Source organism: Sphaerodactylus townsendi, linkage group LG17 (assembly GCF_021028975.2).
Source record: "Sphaerodactylus townsendi isolate TG3544 linkage group LG17, MPM_Stown_v2.3, whole genome shotgun sequence".
NCBI lineage: Eukaryota > Metazoa > Chordata > Lepidosauria > Squamata > Sphaerodactylidae > Sphaerodactylus > Sphaerodactylus townsendi.
In genome coordinates this window covers 17,039,269-17,061,707 of record NC_059441.1, presented here as the reverse complement: position 1 = coordinate 17,061,707, position 22,439 = coordinate 17,039,269, and the positions used below count along the sequence as shown (strand labels likewise).

The following is a 22,439-nucleotide window of genomic DNA, read 5'->3' as shown; positions in this document are numbered from 1 at the left end:
GAACTTGAATGGAAATAACCAAGGAGAGACCGAACTGCAACGCCGCGGAAGCAGTGGCGTAGCAAGTGGGGAAAGCGCCTGGTGCACCTCCACCCCACCACACCTCGGAACGCCCCCGCCACGCCCTGCAATGCCCCCAGAACGTCCTCGCCACACCCCCACAGGGGCACACGCCCGGTGCATCCCCCCTGCGTCCCCTTGGAGCTATGCCTCTGCACGGAAGACAACAGCAAACAACCTCTGCTGATCTCTTGCCTTGAAAACCCCGTGAGGAAGAACTTTAACAACCTCTGCTGATCTCTTGCCTTGAAAACCCCATGAGGTAGAACTTTATGGGGACACCATGAGTTGGTTGCAACTCAGTGGCACACTTTACTTTATTCACAACACTCTTCAAAGTTACATACCTTCGCACACAGTCCCTCTTATCCTAGAGTATCCCTTTGAACATATCGGATCTGTAAAAGAAAAGGAAAATGAGACAAAAGCTAGGACTTGTTTTGCTGAATACAGAACTACATGAACAACTTTCTTGTGTGTGTGAATAAGCGAGTAACCTTTAAAGGCGTTTCAGAATGTCTGCAACACATAGACTCCCAGATAAAACTTTTTAAAAACAGGCTCCGCTCGATTTCATTCAAATTAAAAAATGGATCGATAATTCCATCAGGACTAGATGAAATCATATGAGTTTGAGCGATTTCTTCAACTATTAAGAACGTTTTGTTTCATAGCTTCCATCAGGAAGTTTGCAACTAATTCTGTCGTTTTCTGGTTCCTACAATTTAGCAGGAATTTAGCCATCTAAATGGTGCTAAGTTGTTTTGGTATAAAGCGGTTTCATGTGTTCACACCTGGGATCCTGTCAAATGATAGGATAACTTTTTAAAAATAAATAAACTAAATTAAGTAACGGCAGAATCACAGCAGGAAGGCTCTAAACTTGCTGGCACTCCCTTGTGGCCGAGTCAAAAAATAAAAAAAGACCGAGTGAGGTTTGACTCAGCCCCGTAGCTGCTCAGAAAAACCATTCCAAGAGCTCAAACTGTGCTATGAGAAACTCTGCTCTGTGAGGTCTTTTTTCCTATTGGTCCGAGTAATGTTAAATAACAACTAGCCAAAAGTAAAGCAGATGTCCTTACCTCGCTCACAAGGAACACAAGGACTACCCCAAGCAGCACCGAGCGAGGAGCAGCACTGGGATTTCAACGTTGCCCCATTGATATTTATTTCACATCTTCCGTTCACAATGGTCTTCCAGCAAGTGCCCTTAACAGTCTCTATTAGGACAGGAAATTAAGAAAGGTCATTGCCATGTATATTATTAGTCTCCAACCATATACAGTGTATCCAAATGTCTTGATCAGGAGCAACAATATTTAATCAGCCATGCAACAACATTATGCTCCCCATTACTCCTAGGTACAGTGGTGGGATCCAAAAATTTTAGTAACAGGTTCCCATGGTGGTGGGATTCAAACTGTGGCGTAGCGCCAATGGGGCTGGGCGGAGCATGATGGGGGCATGGCCGGGCATGACAGGGGTGGGGCATTCCTGGACGGGGCTGTGGCAAGGACGCAACCCGCTGGGCGGGAAACGAATGCACGCAGGCGCAGGCTGCCACGCATGCCGGTGCACCTCCTGCTAGACTGCTTCAAGTTCTACACGCTACTGCTGAGAGGAGGGGCGTAACTAAGGCAAAAATCACATGGCAAAATCGCAATTAAGGTAGCCCTCTCTCCAGCACACACCCAAATGTTAATTAGTAAACCTACTCTCCAGGGAACCTTGTGAGAACCTTGCTGGATCCCACCTCTGCCCAAAGGTATCCGAAATCCAAACTGCATGCCAGAGCAAGATGGCCAATTTTCTATCCTGAAATTTCCAGATCCCAAACAAGCGCTTTCTGGAGGTTCTGACAAAGAGCCAGACAGCGCAATGTCTTTTTCCCCAGCCTTTCTTTTACAAAGTTGGATTAGAGGCGGCTCCCACTATCAGGGACGAGAGGATAGCCCACGCACTGTCCTACTGCAGTGGGAAACACTTGGAGCATATTTTGTATGTTACTGTCCAAAATATAATTCATAGAGGAAGCTCTATTATCAATGGTCAATCCTGGAGTAAAGCTGTCTCCCAAAGTTTGTGGCATGGTAAAAACTATTTGTAATTGTGTAGTAATGATCCTCTGATTTTAGAGAAAACAGCTTATTACTTGTTGCAGGTCAGGTCGCTAAGAGGGAATTAATAGCAAACATTATACCTTTTCTTGTTGTAATTTTATGTAGCATACTATGCCTAATAAAGGTCTTTGTATTTGTATCCAACCTACAATCTGAATGAAAGTTCAATAACCATCACAGCAGCCATACCACATACCACACTTACATCAGGGTTGCCAGACCAGTGCCTGATAACCTCAGGAGCTTCAGGAGGGAGCAAGGTTTGGGGGAGTGTCACAGACACTGAGACATCACTTTCAGGTCATCACCCAGAGGTGGCATCATAGCCATCCCCCCCCCCCTTCCCGGTGGTGTTCTAGGAATTCCCCAATCTCTATGGTAAAGTCCATAGCATTCTGGGGAATTCTTAAGAGCTTCGCTGATGCTCTAACATTGTTTCCACTTCCATTATTTTTCCTCCGGCTGCTCAATTGATTTGAGCACAGGGCAGGAAAATGGTAAGCCTGATCCAAGTCCAGAGTTTCCCATTTATTTCTGACCAGATGAAAAGCTGCGTCACACCAGCCCCCTTGCGTGTAATACCAGCCACCGGGCTGGTCGACACCAAGCTGAGGTCCCTGCGACACATTCACAGGGGTCAGTAGCCCCAAACTCCGCCAACATTCAAAGTAACAGATCAGCAAAGAATCAGCTGAAGAAAGCCTATTTTCATAACTAACAATACACCACTTAACATTGCTGATAATGGATGGCTCAGGCTAGCTTGATCTCTTCAGATCTCAGAAGCGATGCAGGGCCAGCCGTGTTTACTACTTGGACGGGATACCTTCAAGGCCCACCAGCAGGGGTGGAGCATTCATGGGGACACGTCCCCGGGTGCATGTGGTCACATGTCTCTGGGTGCACGCCAGGTGGTCATGTGGGGGCAGAGAATCGCCCCCCCACCCCTCCCCAATCTGGCTGGGCCGCCACCAGGTGCCCCTTGGCCCTGCCCCACCCCACCAAACTGCCCAGGACCACCGCTGGCTAAGGCAAGTGGGGGACAGGGGACACCAGGAGGGGTGGGGGGGTGGAGGGGCGCCCAGTGTTACCCCAGATGTCATTTTCCCTCTGCCCACCAGGGTGACTATGCAGAGGAAGGCAATGGCCAACCACATCTATTAGCCCAGGGGTCTGCAACCTATAGCTCTCCAGATGTTCATGAACATCTGGAGAGCCGCAGGTTGTCTGCAACCTGCAGCCCAGGGTTCTGCAACCTGCAGCTCTCCAGATGTTCATGAACATCTGGGGAGCCGTAGGTTGCAGACCCCTGTATTTAGCCCCTTCCCTTAAAAACCGTGCTGGGTTGCTACAAGTCAGCTGCAACTGGACAGCACTTCATGCACCAAACACCTTTTTATCATCCTAACTCAGTGCATCCGTAACAGTCTACTCAAGCCCTATATCTGTGCAATTTTAAGGCCTCATTTTATAGCTCGAAACCCCAAGTCACAAATATAGCTGGGGGAAAAAGGAGCACGGCTCATAAGAATACGTTACCAATGCAGATGGTCTTTGTCGCATCCAGAGAACTCTCAGGGGAACATTCACATACAAACGATCCAGCAGTATTCTTGCACACTCCATTAACGCATGGGCTGGATTCACACTCGTCAATATCTAGAACAAGACAAAACAGCAGGATTTACTATTTATTCATTTACTGTTGGATTTATGCGCCCCCCTTTCCCCGGAGGCTCAGGCTATTTTTATCTTCCTATAAAACAATACATCTGATAAAACAAGGCATCCAATAAAACAATTTATTTATTATTTTATTTATTAATTCGGCTTTTATACCGCCCGATCCCTGAAGGGCTTGAAAACCCCATGCATAAAACATGATAAATACTTTGGAATTACACTTACAGAAATCATTTACCAGTACATTAAAAATATACCAGAACTCCTGCAGGCCCACAGTTCAGTTTAATACATGGATCCCATCTTCTATTATAATTTCGCTATCTGATTGGATCAGGACCTCAGCAGCAGGGGGGCAAGGAGGGGAGGTCAAGGAGGGCAAAGTAAAAAAGAGGGGAAGGGGAGGGGAAATGTAGAGAGAGCTTCCTCAACCTTATGCCTGATGGAATAGCTCTGTCTTACAGGCCCTGTAGAACTGCATTAAGTCCCTCAGGGCTCTGGTCTCCCCAGACAGAGTGTTCCACCGGGCAGGGGCCACAGCTGTAAAGGCCCCGGCACCACCCAGGCTTTCCTTGGGTCAAGGGTCACCAACAGATTTTCATTAGCTGAACCTTTGAGGGATGTGGCCAGTGGAGGTAATGGATGGTTCCCTTCAGCCTGGTTATCAAAATGAAAGAATCCTCCTCTGAAGTAAGAGACTTTTCAGTCCAAACATCCTAGTGGGAGAGGTCCAACACCATGCCTGTTTGATTCGCACACTCTGGCATAAGACTGTCATGAACTCTGTGAACTGAACAGTCACGATGCCAAAGGGATGTTTTCATTTACCTTCACAGGTTTGCAGATCAGGCTTGAACACGAATCCCTTCGGGCAGGTGCAGGTGAAACTTCCTGGTGTATTTCTGCATTGTCCGTTGTCACAAAGGAGGGTGTTCAGGGCGCATTCGTCAATGTCTGTGAGGACAAACAAACAAGTCATTGTGGCAGCAAAAGAGGGGGGGATTGTTCTGTGGAGAAGCCAGAAGAAAGAGGAAGCCTTTTTGCAAGCGAATATGCTTTGCTGCTGAACAAAATTCGAATCCAGTAGCACCTTAAAGCATAGGTGTCAAACTCGCGCCCCTTCAGATGTTATGGACTACAATTCCCATCATCCCCTGCCAGCATGATGCTGGCAGGGGATGATGGGAACTGTAGTTCATAACATCTGGAGGACTGCGGGTTTGACACCTGTGCCTTAAAGACTAACAACACGTTCCAGGGTATAACCTTTCATGAGTAGAGATGTGTATTCAGTATACCTGAGCCAAAAAAAATATCCAAGACAGGATATGGCAGATGCCATGGCAAGGAAGTAACTTGCTGAGCACTATGAGTTGAGACCATCAAACCGCAGAGCGACTGGGCCATGAAAGCGGAGGTAGACAATCTGAGTCCCCAACCCTGTATGGGTGGCCACCCTCCCCCACCACAACCAAACAACTTTTTTTGCACCAGGCCGTCTCAAAGTCACCATCACATTATAGAGCAGCGATGGTGAACCTTTTCGAGACCGAGTGCCCAAATTGCAACCCAAAACCCACTTATTTACTGCAAAGTGCCAACATGGCAATTTAACCTGAATGCTGAGGTTTTAGTTTAGAAAAAACAGTTGGCTCCGAATCATGCGTTACTCAGGAGTAAGCTTGGTGGTAGTCGGTGGCTTTGCTTTGAAGCAACCGTGCAACTCTTCCAATAGGTGAATCATGACCCTAGGAAGGTTTACTCAGAAGCAAGCCCCATTGCCAGCAACCAAGCTTACTCCCAGGTAAAGGATCACGCTTTAGTTCAAATTTCAAAGAACCTTTATTGGCATAACAACATTATATACACAGATCCACTTAACCAAGTAGAGGGAAGCTAAAATAAATGGACAGGTAGAGAAGGCTGATGTTCAGGATTTGCTCCTAAAGCGTTGTTTTATATACAGGTCCAAAAATTTGGTGACTGCATCGTTTACATCACTACTGGAGCTGTCCAACAGAAAGGTGATCTTTTGCAAGTCAGATGCATACTCTTTTTTGAGTAGCAGAGGTGACAGGTGTTTGACTCTAGGTCCTTTTGTTCTTTGCATGAAAATCAGTGGGGTTTAACAGCACTTAACAGGGTTGTCTATACTGCTTCCCCAAAACTAGGTCTTAGGTTTAATGCTAATAATCAAGTCCAGCGGCCCAGGCCAGCCTAGATGTGGTGGGGCACTCTGTTTGCGCGTGCCCACAGAGAGGGCTCTGAGTGCCACCTCTGGCACCTGTGCCATAGGTTCGCCACCACTGTTATAGAGCATGCCCCAACTCACAACTCATGAGGGGAAGGAGGAGGGGGGTGGGGGTGATTTTCCACCCACCCCCCATGTGATTAAATGGCCACAGCCGGGGACACTTGACCCGATATGTCCCCCTGGGGGGGTACGCCCCGCATGAAAGAGATCTCTTTCATGGCCCAGAAGCTCAGCGTGCAGTGTGGGCATGTTTTCCCCAACACAGGCAACACTGTCAGCCGATATCGCTCCCGCTTGCTCCCCTGGACAGTTGAGCAGTTGGTTTTCCAGACGGTCAACTTGCCACTCATAGTTCAACTACCCAGTTCTGGACTCTGAGAGGGAGTGAAGTGAGCACGCGCTTGTGACTGCATCTCCTCTCAGCCTGTCTTGGAAAGTTGGGGCAAAACTGAGGAACCATCTAGAAATCCAATAGATAGGAATACGAAAAGCTTCATACCGATGCAGGCTTTCCCCGTGGTATCTATTTCGTACCCAGCGTTACAGATGCATTTGTACGTTCCACGGAGATTTTCACATTGTCCGTTCGGACAGATGTCGGGATCCAGTGCGCATTCGTTGATATCTATTTGGAAGGGGTTGCGAGAAAAGAGATTAATTTAGGACCCGCCCCAGGCAGTTAGAAAGGTCATGGGATGAAACTGCACCTCACTGTGAAATTCTGTGATTGGATATTCAAGTGCATTTTTCACCTCTGAAGAGTAGATGCAGATGCAAAGAGGTAGAGAATGCATCTATGGCTTTGACGCCATCTATTTTATACATTATTTATCAATGGACTGTTTTTAACATGTTGTAGATGTTTTTATCATTTTAATGATATTGATGTTTTAAATGTTTTTTTTGTGTTGAGTTGTTGCAACCCGCCCCGAGGATTTCTGGACAGGGCAGGATAAAAACGTGGCAAACAAACAAACAAATAAATAAGGGGGGTGGGGAACAGTGCCGGGGAAATGACTGAGAGTTCTTCCTTCCCATGGCTTTTTCTAATCAAAAATGCTCCAGCAGAGAAAACAGGCAGGCAGAATGTGGCACCTGTTTTCCTCCTACAGTGAAAGATTTCACAGTTTAGAGACATCCCTTTATGGACTTGCCTTAAATTTAGCTAGTTTTGCCTTAAGTTCAGCTAGACAGGTGTCAAACTCTTGGCCCTCCAGATGTTATGGACTACAGTTCCCATCATCCCCTGCCAGCATGGTGCTGGCAGGGGATGATGGGAACTGTAGTCCATAACATCTGGAGGGCCAAGAGTTTGACACCTATGACAAGGCGAGTTTGATACCTATGACAAGGCCCTGTGGGTCCATCTTACCTGGCCTCCCTTTCCTTATTTTTTTCTCTTCTTTGTATTATTTAAATTAAGAACAGGAGGTGGTACTAATTGTACCATCCTGATATGCCATCCATCCAGGGTTTTTTAAAAAATAGATTATTAGATTTAAAATATTTTATTATTAAGACTGTATCGATACATGGATTGTTAGCTGCTCTGAGGCTGCTTGGCAGGGAGTGCAGGATATAAATTGAATGAATGAATAATTGAATATATAAGACAGTTGCCGAACAAGACCGGTTTAGCTGCCTTTCATATTGAAGTTGTTTTAAACCATTCCTCATCCTAAGCTATCCTTACATATCCCTTTGGTTGCTCTAGAGTACTTTCCCAAAACTATTCCCCAGCAGTGCCAACAACCATTAGCTTGACAGGATTTGACCACACTGTACTTACCAGCTCCGATTGCTGTCATGCCAGGGCCACTACTACAAAGACCATGATACTCATCTGAAATCAAAAGACCAATACATGATTAGACATATTTAATTTCATCAACATTCGCTCCTCTAGGAGTCTATGATCTTTTTGAAGAACTCTGCTCTTCTCCTAAAAGACTTCTCATGTATGTTGAGAACATTCAATATGCAAATGGAACCATTAATAATCCGTGGTAGTATCTCTGTATTTTCCTGCTCCGCCGGGCTCGTTGCGTAACATCTTTCAGGCTACACCTCTGAGGCTTTTGCAAGGGTGTACCTGTCAGAGGAACACGTGGAGGCACATGTCCCCAGGCACCACCCATTTGATCACGTGGGGTGCAAAATTGTACCCCCACGTGATCAAGCCGTGGTCAAGGGCCGGGAGCCTACACATGTCCCTCTGGCAGGTATGACGTGGCAAACCCCTCAAGTGAAGCAAGCACAGCCTCCATGGAGGTGGGGGGCAGCCCAGCAGCAGCCAGTGCCAAGCGGAGAGCCTGCTGCGGGCCCATGGCAGGCTGCCGGGCCCCCCACCTCTATCGGAGGTCATGCCTGGCTTGCTTGAAGCCTCCGGTAGAGGGGGGTGGCCTGGCAGCAACCAGTGCTGGGACGGGAGCCTGCCATGGGCCTGCCAGGCACCCCTCGACTCGAGGAAGGCGTGGCCTCCGATAGAGGTGGGGGAGCATCTTCCGAGAGTCCGCAAATGAAGGCAGGCCAGGAGGGGGCACGCGGGAACCGTGTGTGTGTGCAAGAATGAGGTCTTGCCCCGGGTGCCATTTTCTGTCAGTACGCCTCTGGGGGGGGCTTTTGAGTCAGAGTCCAGAGTCATGACATACTGAGCATTCAAGAATTCGGTAACGTGGGACCGGTAACAAGAATTCGGTAACAAGAATTCGGATGTGGGAAAGAGCTGCTAGTGCCAAGAACTGGTGGAAGTCCCATAGTTTTTCAAACGACCTCTCTGAAGTCAGAATTGTCTGAATCTATATTACACATTTGATCTTAACCAAAAGGCCAAGAAGCAAGAATCTACACAGCTGCTGCACCTGTCTAAGTCGAGAGTTGTCTAGCACCTTCATGATTTACGGTTTGTCTCAACAGAGCATGAAAGGGTTAAAAGCCCAAATGTTAGGACTGCTGCAGAAGAAGAGTCCCAACAAAGCAGCTAATCGAGGAACAAACTGCCTTCTGAAAGCTGACACGATGATGCGCATTTCCTCTTTGCCCTTCCCCCCCACCCAAATCAAAAGCCGAAATCTGTCCTATATTTTACCCTCCATGAGCTGGCATCTTTAACAATAGGAGAGGTGCACAAAACAGCCCAGACTGAATTGCTTCCACATGTGTAAATGTTCTGTTGAATTAACTCAAACACAAAACAGAAGTCAATGGCGCTGGCCCATTTACATTTACAAAACGGCTTAGCTCTACTGTGCAGTTCCAAAAGGGAGAGCTGATAGGGCAGCAGACTTTAATGGGGAGGTCTTTTCCTGCTCTGATAACTTTTCCAACATTATTTGTTGCCATCCAAACAAACATGGCATACAGTAAAAAAGCAGAGAACAATTCCTCCTTGAAGGCCGAACATCAGTTGGAGTTGGTTTAATTGGTGCTGGGCGATTGTGTCATTGCCCTGTCTCTTCTTTAGCACAGCCAATTAAAATAAAGATTTTAAAAGTATAACCTTCCTTGTGTATCTTTTTCTTATAATCCAGTGAGCCAATTTCTGGGCTAGACATTCCGGAATATTGTGTTTTCCTGGGAGATTTGGCCAAGAGACACCAGTGCATTTTTTTAAAACCACAATTTTCTTTAAACATTTTTTTTTTGCATCTATGAATTGCAAAACATGGATGTGAGTCTTATGCACGTTATTCATGTTACCAAAGCACTCGGCTCATGCCATGCCCCTACCATGATGCTGATGTTGTGATTTTAAGGGATTTTAATTTTTTAAAAAGTATTTCATAATTTGTATTTAATATTTACTGTTGTATTGTATTTGTATTTGTTGTTGCACACCGCCCAAAGCCCCTTGGGGATTGGGTGGTGGTGGTGGTGGTGGTATTATTATTATCATCATCATCATCATCATCATCATCATCATCATCATCATCATCATCATCATCATCATCATCATCATCATCATCATCATCATCATCATCATCATCATCATTATCATTATTGTAGATTTCACAGCTGCCAGATCTTTAGCTGGTTGTTGGCCTTCATTACAATTCGAGCCTCACTCAGAAGCCTAGGAAGTTGTTTATTATTATTATTATTATTATTATTATTATTATTATTATTATTATTATTATTATTAAAGTGACTTTTAAAATCCAGCTAAACACTATTTGTGATAATGTATTAGACTCCTGGTTAACTACAGGACTGAGATATATTTTAGCTATATCCTACCACTGCTTCCTCTATCTTAAGTGGCAATTCTGACAGAGAAATCCTCCTTATGTTAGAGGAAGGAATCAAACTTTGCTCAGCATAAGGACTAGATACAAGGTACCAAGCAGAGACTTCTCCCCAGAACACAGTGAGTGTGAACAGCGTACAAGTTTGATCAACATTTTGGGAAATGCCACATAACGGGGGCGTCAAGTTCGAAGCATCATGAAAATATAAAAGACTTTAGGGTTGAAATATATGGATCACAATAGGTTGGATCCAGGCTAAACAGGCAACTTCCACTGATTTCCCCTATGTGCTGAAGAAGAAGGAGGAGGAGCAGGAGGAGGAGGAGGAGGAGGAGGAGGAGGAGAAGAAGAAGGGGGAGGAGGAGGAGGAGGAGAAGGAGGAGAAGAAGGAGGAGGAGAGGAGGAGAAGGAGAGGAGGAGAAGGAGAAGGAGGAGGAGGAGGAGGAGGAGAAGGAGGAAGAGGAAGAGGAGGAGGAAGAGGAAGAGGAGGAGGAGGAGAAGAAGAAGAAGAAGAGGAGGAGGAGGAGGAGCAGCAGCAGCAGCAGCAGCAGCTGTTTTTTATACACTTTTCTCTATCTTTAAGGAGTCCTAAAGCAGCTTCCAATCACCCTCCCTTCCCCTCCCCACAACAGACCCCTGAGTTCGAAGAGGCTGGCCCAAGGTCACCCAGCAGGCTGCATCTGTACAGGTGGGGAATCAAATCTGGTTCTCCAGACAAGAGTCTGCCACTCTGAACTGCAACACCATACTGGTTTTCCGGAGAGAACATTCAGATTGCAAGAAGCCTACTGTAGCAGGTCTAAACATCTCTAACAGTTATGAACAGGTGAAGTAATTTCTTATGGGATAAATCACGCTGTACCTGAGGACTGTGGAGGACAGGGCTGACAAGGTTCTCCAAATGCGAAATCAGTGCTGGCACAGCAGCATTCTGATTTGGTAACTGCTCCAGCTAATGGTTTAACACATTGACCCCTTCTGTATTCACCGTAGCATGTGCTTCGCATATGTGTATCTAAAGGAGGAAAAAAAATTATACATCAGATTCCCAACAGACAGCAACAGAAACAATAATGTCTCATAATATGAAGCAACTGTCACATGTGAACACATAAAGTTGCCTTCTACTAACTAAGAGCATTCATCTAAGAGCGTCCGCACTGTCTACTCTACTCTACTCTACTCTACTCTACTCTACTCTACTCTACTCTACTCTACTCTACTCTACTCTACTCTACTCTACTCTACTCAAACTGGCAGCTGATCTCCAAGGCAGAGGCCTTTCACCTCACCGACCACCAACCCTTTTAAATGGAGATGATAGGGACTGAACCTAGGACTGTGGTGGCGAACCTATGGCACTCCAAATGTTCATGGACTACAATTCCCATCAGCCCCTGCCAGCATGGCCAACATCTGGAATGTCATAGGTTCACCACCACTGACCTAGGACCTAAGGTTGTTTTTACCCAGAAGTAATCCTCACTGAGTTAACTGAAGAAGAAGAGTTTGGACTGATACTCTACTCAATCGTATCCTTGATACCCTTTGATACCCTTACTCAATCGTAAGGGGTGTCAAAGTGGCCTTCCCCTCCTGTCTCCACAACAGGCACCTTGTGAGGTAGGTGGGGCTGAGAATGTTCAGACAGACCCAGGGGTCTGCAACCTGCGGCTCTCCAGATGTTCATGGACTACAATTCCCATCAGCCCCTGCCAGCATGGTCAATTGATCATGCTGGCAGGGGCTGATGGGAATTGTAGTCCATGAACATCTGGAGGGCCGCAGGTTGCAGACCCTTGAACTAGGCCAAGGTCACCCAGCAGGCTTCATGCATGGGAGTAGGGAATAAAATCTGCTTCTCTAGGTTAGAGTCCATCTCTCTTACCTACCACACCATGCTGGCATTACATCAACCCTTACAAGATGGCACCTCTACAGTAGAAGAAGAAGAAGAGTTTGGATTTATATCCCCCCTTTCTCTCCTGTAGGAGACTCAAAGGGGCTTACAATCTCCTTGCCCTTCCCCCCTCACAACAAATACCCCGTGAGGTGGGTGGGGCTGAGAGAGTTCCGAAAAGCTGTGACTAGCCCAAGGTCACCCAGCTGGCGTGTGTGGGAGTGCACAGGCTAATCTGGATTCCCCAGATTCCCCAGATAAGCCTCCACAGCTCAGGCGGCAGAGTGGAGAATCAAACCTGGTTCCTCCAGATCAGAGTGCACCTGCTCTTAGCCATTGCTCTTAGCCACTACGCCACTGCTGCGTAGACATCTGAAGTCCAATAATGAGGGCTCAAAGGACACTCCTTTCACAATTTGCCGTGGTTTCAAAACAGAGGTGCGTGCACATGCACACACACAAACACACACTCACACGTCCTTCTTTCCCCTCAAATCAACTGCGGAAAACAATAATTGCAGCCAGACTAATGGTCTCATTAAATGTCTTTGGGATAACCATGTACAAAAAAATCTTTAGAATTCAGATCTAGGGAGGCTATACCTAACTAAGATTGGATAATACAGGGCTGCAGAAAAAAGCGAAAATATGTCGCTTAACTTTTTTGGTTTCACTTTGCTTTTGAAGTAATTTCACTTAACTTTTGTGGTTTCGTTTTGACCAGAGATACAACCTGTCTGAATGTTTCGCTCTGCTTAATAAAAACAATTCTGCTTCCTCACTTTGCAAGCCTGTCAAAAGCTCCAAACGCAAAGGGAAGTCAGTTTCACTTGGCTGATATCCACTAATGAATCAAAGTCCATGAAAATACTGGGGCTCTAAGATAGGCATACAATGTTTTTCTAAATATATGCATTTGGGGGTGGACTGATGATGCATTAAAAACATTTTCCTTTGTTTGGGTGGTGTTCTTACAACTTTCAAAAACAATGAACAATGATCAACAAAATAAACATGACTCAAGAAATATAATCAGATGGGATCTAGCAAGGTTGCCCATCATGGAAGGGGAAATTTCACCACTGCTGGCCATGGGAGAATATTTGTTGAACTTCACTCAACGCCACTGAAGCAACTGAAGTTGAAAATATCAGCTGCCATTTTCAGGAAGAAGAAGAGTTTGGATTTATATCTCACCTTTCCCTCCTGTAAGGAGACTCAAGGTGGCTGACAAACTCCTTTCCCTTCCTCTCCCTACAACAGACACATTGTGGGGTAGGTGGGGCTGAGAGCAGAGGTGGGATCCAGCAGGTTCTCACAGGTTCCCGAGAGTAGGTTACTAATTATTTGTGTGTGCCGAGAGGGGGTTACTAATGGGTGATTTTGCCACATGATTGTTGCCTTAGTTACGCCCCTCCTCTCAGCAGTAGCGCGCAGAACTTGAAGCAGTCTAGTAGGAGGTGCACCGGCGTGCATAGCAGCCTGTGCCTGCGTGCATTCGTTTCCCACCCAAGGACCGGCGCAGCGGCTGAGTCCTTGCCACAGCCCCGCCCAGGAATGCCCCGCCCCTGGAATGCCCAGCCACACCCCCATCGTGCCCCGCCCAGCCCCATTGGCGCTACGCCACAGTTTGAATCCCACCACCATGGGAACCTGTTACTAAAATTTTTGGATCCCACCACTGGCTGAGAGAGTTCTGAAGAACTGTGACTAGCCCAAGGTCACCCAGCAGGAATGTAGGAGTGTGGAAATACATCTGGTTCACCAGATACGCCTGTGCCACTCAGGTAGAGGAGTGGGGAATCAAACCCAGTTCTCCAGATTAGAATTCACCAGCTCTTAACCATTACAACACTCTGGCTCTCATCTATTTCTTACCATGTCTAATAGAATCATAAACCTTTAATGGCATTTAAAATGACAAATGCAGGACCAATTGGTCCTCACTGCGTACAATAATGATATCAAGATATAAAATTATACATAACGATCACTACTCCAGATATTCTACTGTCCAACAGGCACTGTAAACTGAACTCATGATTCAATGATTCAGTCTTATAATTTTAACTGTATCTTATCCTGTTTTGTTTCATATGCCAATAAAGGCTTATTGAATTGAATTGAATTATACATTAGACTGCAACAAAACCAAAAGAACCCAGAACAGCCTGGGAAGGACTGAGTATGCTCTAGGGCACAGGTGTCAAACTTGCGGCCCTCCAGACGTTATGGACTACAGTTCCCATCATCCCCATGCCAGCATCATGCTGACAGTTGATGATGGGAACTGTAGTCCAAAGCATCTGGAGGGCCGCGAGTTTGACACCTATGCTCTAGGGGGCGCAGGACATTCCCAAACAACTTGTGGAATGTTTGGCTCATTCCGCACATGCAGAATAATGCACTTTCAAACTGCTTTCAGTGCTCTTTGAAGCTGTGCGGAATGGCAAAATCCACTTGCAAACAGTTGTGAAAGTGGTTTGAAAACGCATTATTTTGCGTGTGCAGAAGGGGCCTTTGAGACCCCTAAAGTTAAGACGCCGTGAAGGGCCAGCACTAAATTGTTTGTCAATGCAAAGAGTCTCTCTTACCAACACACACACGTCCATCCAGGCCCACAGCAAGGCCGGGGAAACACTCGCACCTGAAAGAGCCCTCAGTGTTCACACAGCGGCCGTTCATGCATATCCCAGGAGTTTCGCACTCATCGATGTCTGCAATAAGAGAAGAAAGACCTCATCAGAAATTAAAAACAAAGAGTACATTCCATGTTTATTCTACATTGGGGATGTTTTGAAATATCTCAGTCTTGCTGTTTCTAGAGCCGTGGTGGCGAACCTTTGGCCCTCCAGATGTTATGGACTACAATTCCCAACAGCCCCTTCCAGCATGGCCAATTGGCCATGCTGGCAGGGGCTGATGGGAATTGTAGTCCATAACATCTGGAGGGTCAAAGGTTCGCCACCACTGTTCTAGAGCCTGGAGACTCAGGAAGAAAAGTAAACTACAATTAAAATGTTGACACCCCCCTCCCCTACTTTGATTTCAGCTGTCCCCCTTGAGCAAATCAAACACATGATTATTTAGGTTTGCTGTGTTCTTACATCAGATGCTGCCCCTAAGTATATACACTCTCAGTACACTCTACATATATTACAATGACATACACCATAAACACTAAGTGGGTTGCATATAAGCCATATATCATGCATACACAGTACAAACAAATGTATAAAAACAACAGTGAAAAGGAGGGAACAGAAAATTACTGGCAAAAATAAGTGAGTGAAATGAAACATTCACTCATTCATTTGAGAATAAAGACGCACAGCGAATTAGCTAAAGAAAACAAAATCAGTTAATACCATAAAACATTTAGAACAAAGGCACAATTCAGAGGAAGGTCTAATTTTCTGGGACAATTAAGCCTTTTGATTTGGATCTTCCTCCTTTAGAAAGATTCACATTCTCCTCATACAATCATAATCCAAAAACCAATAATACATGTTGCAAGAACATTACAGGAGGAAGGAAAGATCAGACAAACAGCATTTCTGCAGCACCGGACAAATATTCTTCATAGCCATAAACAGTTTGCTATCAAGGCTCAGTTTTTGCAGCACTGGGCAGTCAATTTACAGAAGTTTCCTGGAAGATAACGTAAGTTAAGTTCAGGAAACAGCTGGGCAGTCGGAACCAGTTAATCAGTCTTTAAGGCACTCTGAAAGGTTTGTGTACAGACAAGCTTTGACAGTCATGGTTTAGAACATGAGCGTCAAGCAACTTGCTAACAAAAACCAGAAACAAAGCAAGTCACTCCCTCTCATACACTAGCACCAAATACCTTGTACCATGTGGGTACAAGGAAGAAGAAGAAGGAGAAGAAGAAGGAGAAGGAGAAGAAGAAGGAGAAGAAGAAGAAGAAGAAGAAGAAGAAGAAGAAGAAGAAGAAGAAGAAGAAGAAGAAGAAGAAGAAGAAGAAGAAGAAGAAGAAGAAGAAGAAGAAGAAGAAGAAGAAGAAGAAGAAGAAGAAGAAGAAGAAGAAGAAGAAGAAGAAGAAGAAGAAGAAGAAGAAGAAGAAGAAGAAGAAGAAGAGCAGGAGCAGGAGCAGGAGCAGGAGCAGGAGTTTGGATTTATACCCCACCTTTCTCTCCTGCGGGCCATGGGAGAATATTTGTTGAACTTCACTCAACGCCACTAGCAACTGAAGTTGAAAATATCAGCTGCCATTTTCAGGAAGAAGAAGAAGAGTTTGGATTTATGCCCCACCTTTCTCTCCTGTAAGGAGACTCAAGGCGGCTTACAAGCTCCTTTCCCTTCCTCTCCCCACAACAGACACCTTGGGAGGTAGGTGGGGCTGAAAGAGTTCAGAGAGAACTGGGACTAGCCCAAAGTCACCCAGCAGGAATGTAAGAGTGCGGAAATACATCTGGTTCACCAGAGAAGCCTCTGCCACTCAGGTGGAGGACTGGGGAATCAAACCCGGTACTCCACATTAGAATCCACCTGCTCTTAGCCACTACACCACGCTGGCTCTCATGATGTAGGTTAAGCACAGAGAGCCCAGCCAAAAGTCACTTAGTGAGTTTCCACAGCTGATCAAGGATTTGAACACTATTGTCACTAACATCAAACAGAGGATGGATTCAGGACTTGACTCTGCTTTACACCATTAAAAGCATTACAACCTTCCAACTGTTTGGCCAGCAAAATTTCCCCACTAAAAAGGACGACCTGGGCCAACCAGGTGAGGGCTTGAAAACTTATACTCCCAAAATATTGTTGGTTTCTAGGTGCCACTGGACTCAAATCGAACTCTTTATGATTGTACCTTTTCTCTGCAACGCTGTGCTGTACAGAACATCCTGTGGCATTTATACATATTTCTCACCGAATGACCCTTGAATTAGGGGTGTACCATCCACGGAGACACGTGAGGTCACATGTCCCCAGGCGGAGGCCATTCAGTCATGTGGGGGTGGAAAATCGCCCCCCCCACATCCGTCCTCCTTCCCCCCTAACTGAGTGCCCGAGGCCAGGGACAGCCCCACCTTGGACTCAACCTACCCAACGCTGAACCTGGGGCCGGGAAGACAGCCAGCGAGCAAAGGAGGCAGGGGCCACAGGAGCCCCTCACCCTCAGACTGTGCAACAAGGCCAAGGTGAGGGCCCCCCGCCTAAGCCGACAGCCAATCAGACCCAGGAGCGTGCAGGATGGTGCGCAACGCTGGCGCAAGCCGACGAAGCCCTGGCTGGTGGCCGGGCTTGAGGACTTCTGAGCCCCCCCTCACCTGAAGGAGCCAGAGAGGGCAGCCACCCAGGGGGGGGGCACCCATGAGGGGAAGGAAAACTCAGGTTTTGCCTCGGGCTCCATTTTCCCTTGATATGCCACTGCCTTGAATTTGTATGATGACTTATTCAAAGCTTTTTTTAAAAAAAAAACCCAAACAAACAGTACCCTAGCTGAAAGCAGTAATATGTTTTTCCTGATATGGTAATCACGCTAGTTTTCTAAAACAGAGAATGAAAGAAGGGAATATTTTTTCAAAATACTATGTGGGAGGATCTGTAACATTTAACAATGTAATCACACCACAGCAGGTCTCAATATACACAACAGTCGGCATGCGCGACAGTTTCGTCGGTTCCCCCCCTCCAACCTTAAAAGGGCAAATGGAGAACAAAACACCTCTGTGTTTTACTTAGCTTGTGTTTTTTGGCACAAAACCCAGCCTCGCTTAGTCCAAGAATCTATGTCCAAACTGTATTTTAAAACAGATATTATTATAAGTACATCTATATTGTGTTCACATCCCATCGGTTGCTCTGGGCAAACGCAAGCAAACAAATCGTTTCGTTCTTCCTCACGCAGTTCCTCGCTTGATATTTAAAAAAGATCAAGTAAAATTATTTTAAGTTGCTCTTTCTGCCTCCACTAAGAACTAAATAGGAATTTTAAAATCTGAAAAATTTAATTTCGTGGAGTTGAACAAGACGCAACAGGGGCATCCATGTTTATTCTTCTTATAGCTCATTCCGCACATGCAGAATAATGCACTTTCAAACTGCTTTCAGTGCTCTTTGAAGCTGTGCGGAATAGCAAAATCCACTTGCAAACAGTTGTGAAAGTAGTTTGAAAACGCATTATTTTGTGTGTGCGGAAGGGGCCTATGTCTACTTATTTATTTAGTGAACTTCTATCGCACGCTTCAAATACATTTAGGGGCCAGTTATACAATATAAAAATGCCTCTAAACATTACAATAAAAACACTATCCTAAACGAATAAAGTATCACCTAAAAACATGCCTAAGTACAAGCAAAACCAATTCCCAAAACCCCATTTATATGTAACATGTTTTTTCCTGTGAACCTGAGAAATTCTCCAAATACACTGAAATCCCTGCATTATTTGCTATGTGGCCACATTTTGCCGCCTTACTGTTAAGGATTCAATCATCTATCTTCATCAGTCCTATTTCTGCATTCTTTCCCAGGAATACTGACTTAGACAAAGGTAGTCCCCTATGCAAGCACTGGTTGAGTTACTGTTATTTCATGGTGGTAAACCTTGATATCTCCTTAGATGTTAGACTACAGCCCATCAGCCCCTGCCAGCATGGCCAATTGGCCATGCGCTGGCAGGGGCTGATGGGAATTGTAGTCCTTAACATCTGGAGTGCCAAAGGTTCGCCACCACTGTATTGTATTGTCGAAGGCTTTCACGGCCGGATTCAACTGGTTGTGGGTTTTCCAGGCTGTGTGTGGCCATGGTCTGGTAGTTCTTGTTCCTAACATTTCACCTGCATCTGTAGCCGGCATCTTCAGAGGTGTATCACAGAGAGAAGTCTGTTACACGCTATGTTTAGTGAGAAGGAAATGTTTAGTTGGGTGTATATTGTCCATGTGCCAGGGTGGGGAACCAATCAGTAAGTGTTTGGGTGGAACTTGCTATGCAAAGGTGCAGTCGAGTGCATTGGATTGCGGGTGAGGTTATCAGTCCATTTACATTTGTAATTGCATCTGCATTCCCTGCAGCAGCAGCAGTATTGGTGAATGCAAATCCTGTGTCTGGGTGGAGTCCATTGTCCATTAAAGAGACTGGGTGATTGCTAATCCATAGGGTGATGTCACATAACGTTTACTAGGCAGACTATGTTTACGAGGTGGTTTGCCATGCAGTTTACCACTCTGTGACACAGAGCTCCTAAACGACAACTTAGGTCCCACATTAATTTCCTTGGTTAAGTTGAAGATTTTTTTCCCCCAAAGCAGACTATTAGATAGCTATTATGTAAATGTGTGCTACACGATTTTTCCTTCCTATGTTGTAGGCAAGAACCCTCAAGCATTCTTCAAGCCACCTTAGTTGTGGGTTGCGCCAGCAGTATTGCTGCCTTGTTCCACATCTGAGAAGATGTGTAATCTCAAAAGAAAAGTCTGTATATATAAGCGTTTGCTTACTCCAGGCTTCTATTTTTGGTAAACACTTACAAATCATGCTGAAACCATGAGATCTGGAAATTGTGATTCCTTGTGGGACCAGAAGAACAGCACACGGTGAGATGACACAACCAGAAAGAGAGAGGAAGTCCAGCCTTGAAAATTCCACTGTGGGGCAATGCTGAACCATCTTAGCAAATGGTGTGTGTAGGGGGGTAGGAAGTAGATTTTTATGACGCTGTCCTGTCTTTCTTAGTTTGACAGATTGCTTGGAGATAGAATCATAGAGTTGGAAGAGACCACAAGGGCCATCAAGTCCAACCCCGTGCACAATCAAAGCACTCCTGACGGATGGCCATCCAGTCTCTGAAAGATGGCCATCCACAGAAGGAGATTCCACCACGCTCCGAGGCAGTGTATTCCACTGTCCAACAATGCTTACTGTCAGGAAGTTCTCCCTAGCATTTAGGTGGAATCTCTTTTCCTGTACACTGAATCCATTACTCCTTGTCCTAGTCTCTGCAGCAGAGGACGCAAGCTTGTTCCATCTTCAACATGACATTCCCTCAAATATTTAAACATGCCTATCACACCACACCTTAACCTTCTCTTCTCCAGACTAAACATGCTCAGCTATCTAAGGTCGATTCCGCACTTGTGTTATCGACCTAAGTTCGAGCTGTGTTCGACCTAAGTGCTCCACACAACCACTGGGATCGAGACAGTGGGATTTTGTACCATTGTGCTTCGCTCGTAACGGCCTCTCAAATTTCCGACTCCAGTTGGGAATCCACTACTTTTTCAGGGAACCACGCCGAACTCAGTCTCGATTCCAGTAGTAAGTGCGGAATCTCTGGTGCCAGGAGTCCCCCCATTCAGCCAATCACAGCTGAGTGTTTCGGCATGTGTACAGTTGGACTAATCAAAAACGCCACCTTCAGCCTCCATTCCTGTGGTAGTTTTTAATAACATGTGTGGGGATAGACGGAACACGGCCATAGAACAGTAGCCAATCGGAACGTGGAGGCATGCTAAAGAGGCACAGGGATGATTCTCACCGAGCTGGGATCAAGCTGGTTGCAGTGGGAACAACAATGGCTTCGGACTCTAGGTTAGCAAGTACTCCTCTTCTCAGGAACCGCGTCCGAACTCTATTTTACTCCTAAAAGGAATCACCCAGTGTCTCTCCTCATAGGGCATAGATTCCAGACCTTTTACCATTTTAGTTGCCCTCGTCTACAGTGGCATACTTGGGGGGTGGGCAGAGGGGACAAAAACCCCAGGAATCACTTGAATATGTCATGTGCGGGACACACATTCACCTGCCCCCTCTCCCCCAGGTTGCCCCCTTCTTTAGAGAAGATCAATGTTGCATTAATCTCTAATAATGACCTTACTGTGTCGTTTCAAATGACACCCTAAAAACATTATAACATTCCATATAAAGTTTGCAGGCAGATGCTCACCTCGACAATAACGGCCGTCTGAGGCTAACTGGAAACCAGGTTTGCAAATGCACTTGAAGCTCCCATCTTCGTTGATGCACATGCCGTTGAGACACATATTCCGGATGCTACATTCATCCATGTCTACAAAATTGTGCAAGCGCACAAACATAAAAAAGAAAGACGTTCACCACAACATTATAGCTCACAATTCCAGTATTTCAGATGATCTAATTTGTCCTAACAGAAGGTTACCAATGACCGGTCTTGAAAAGTATGGTGGTTTTTTGGGGATTTTTTTTTAAGTAGCTGCCCAGAAGAGAGCACTTTAAGGGGTCTTGGCTTATGCTGACTCCGTCCCTGCCAAAAACTCTTCTTGGTCTGCCAAGAGAAGCCTCCTTCGGTCAAGAGTGGTTTCACTCTGGTTTCCTGCTTTGGTTTCATCCTGAGTAAAATTTATGTTTTTATTTAGCTAAGCTTTGGTTCACTGGATATTTGTATCTTGCCGCCACATGTTTCAATGTTGTGACATTTAAGAAGAAGAAGAAGAAGAAGAAGAGTTTGGATTTATATCCCCCCTTTCTCTCCTGCAGGAGACTCAAAGGGGCTTACAATCTCCTTGCCCTTCCCCCCTCACAACAAACACCCTGTGAGGTAGGTGGGGCTGAGAGAGCTCCGAGAAGCTGTGACTAGCCCAAGGTCACCCAGCTGGCGTGTGTGGGAGTGTACAGGCTAATCTGAATTCCCCAGATAAGCCTCCACAGCTCAGGCGGCAGAGCAGGGAATCAAACCCGGTTCCTCCAGATTAGATACATGAGCTCTTAACCTCCTACGCCACTGCTGCTCCAGAAAGTACTTTAAACTGCCTTGACTTAATTACCCGTAAAACCTTAATTGGGCAGTACACCTTAATTGGGCAGTACATAGGAAATTAGCACTCGCTGCAGCTAACAACAGTGCCCTAGCAATTCAGCGCCTTTTCACTGTGGGCCACCAGTATATACCTCATCCTGGCATTGAAGGTGTTCAATGCTAAATGCGGCTCTCAGCTCCTCTATGGAGCATTCCTATTTGGATCGGAGCTATAAAATAAAAAATATAAACAGAGCTCCAGTCCCAGCTTTCTTCCACAAAATTATGGGCTTACTCAAATTGTGCTTCATATGCAGCCCCATGTTTAGAACTCCCGGCAAATATCATATGCCACGATTGGTTCGCTGAGAACTGGTTAGATCACTGGCTACGTATCCAATTTTATATTTGCAGGGATCACTCCAGTTTGTT

At 45.7% G+C, this 22,439-nt stretch overlaps 1 protein-coding gene across 1 annotated transcript in view; it reads right to left on the bottom strand.

Annotated features, from left to right (window-relative positions):
- Nucleotides 1-387: 387 nt before the first annotated feature.
- The window catches only part of LOC125446194 (fibrillin-1-like), a 106,330-nt gene continuing 84,278 nt past the window's right edge, over nucleotides 388-22,439 (bottom strand). Inside the window, exons 12-20 of the mRNA XM_048519748.1 lie at nucleotides 21,177-21,299; nucleotides 14,859-14,981; nucleotides 11,227-11,379; nucleotides 7,907-7,960; nucleotides 6,617-6,742; nucleotides 4,692-4,817; nucleotides 3,720-3,839; nucleotides 1,143-1,280; nucleotides 388-458 (exon numbers count right to left, since the gene is read on the bottom strand). Coding sequence (XP_048375705.1) covers nucleotides 400-458; nucleotides 1,143-1,280; nucleotides 3,720-3,839; nucleotides 4,692-4,817; nucleotides 6,617-6,742; nucleotides 7,907-7,960; nucleotides 11,227-11,379; nucleotides 14,859-14,981; nucleotides 21,177-21,299 — 1,022 coding nt within the window. The 3' untranslated portion in view covers nucleotides 388-399. The remainder of the gene's footprint in view (nucleotides 459-1,142; nucleotides 1,281-3,719; nucleotides 3,840-4,691; nucleotides 4,818-6,616; nucleotides 6,743-7,906; nucleotides 7,961-11,226; nucleotides 11,380-14,858; nucleotides 14,982-21,176; nucleotides 21,300-22,439) is intronic.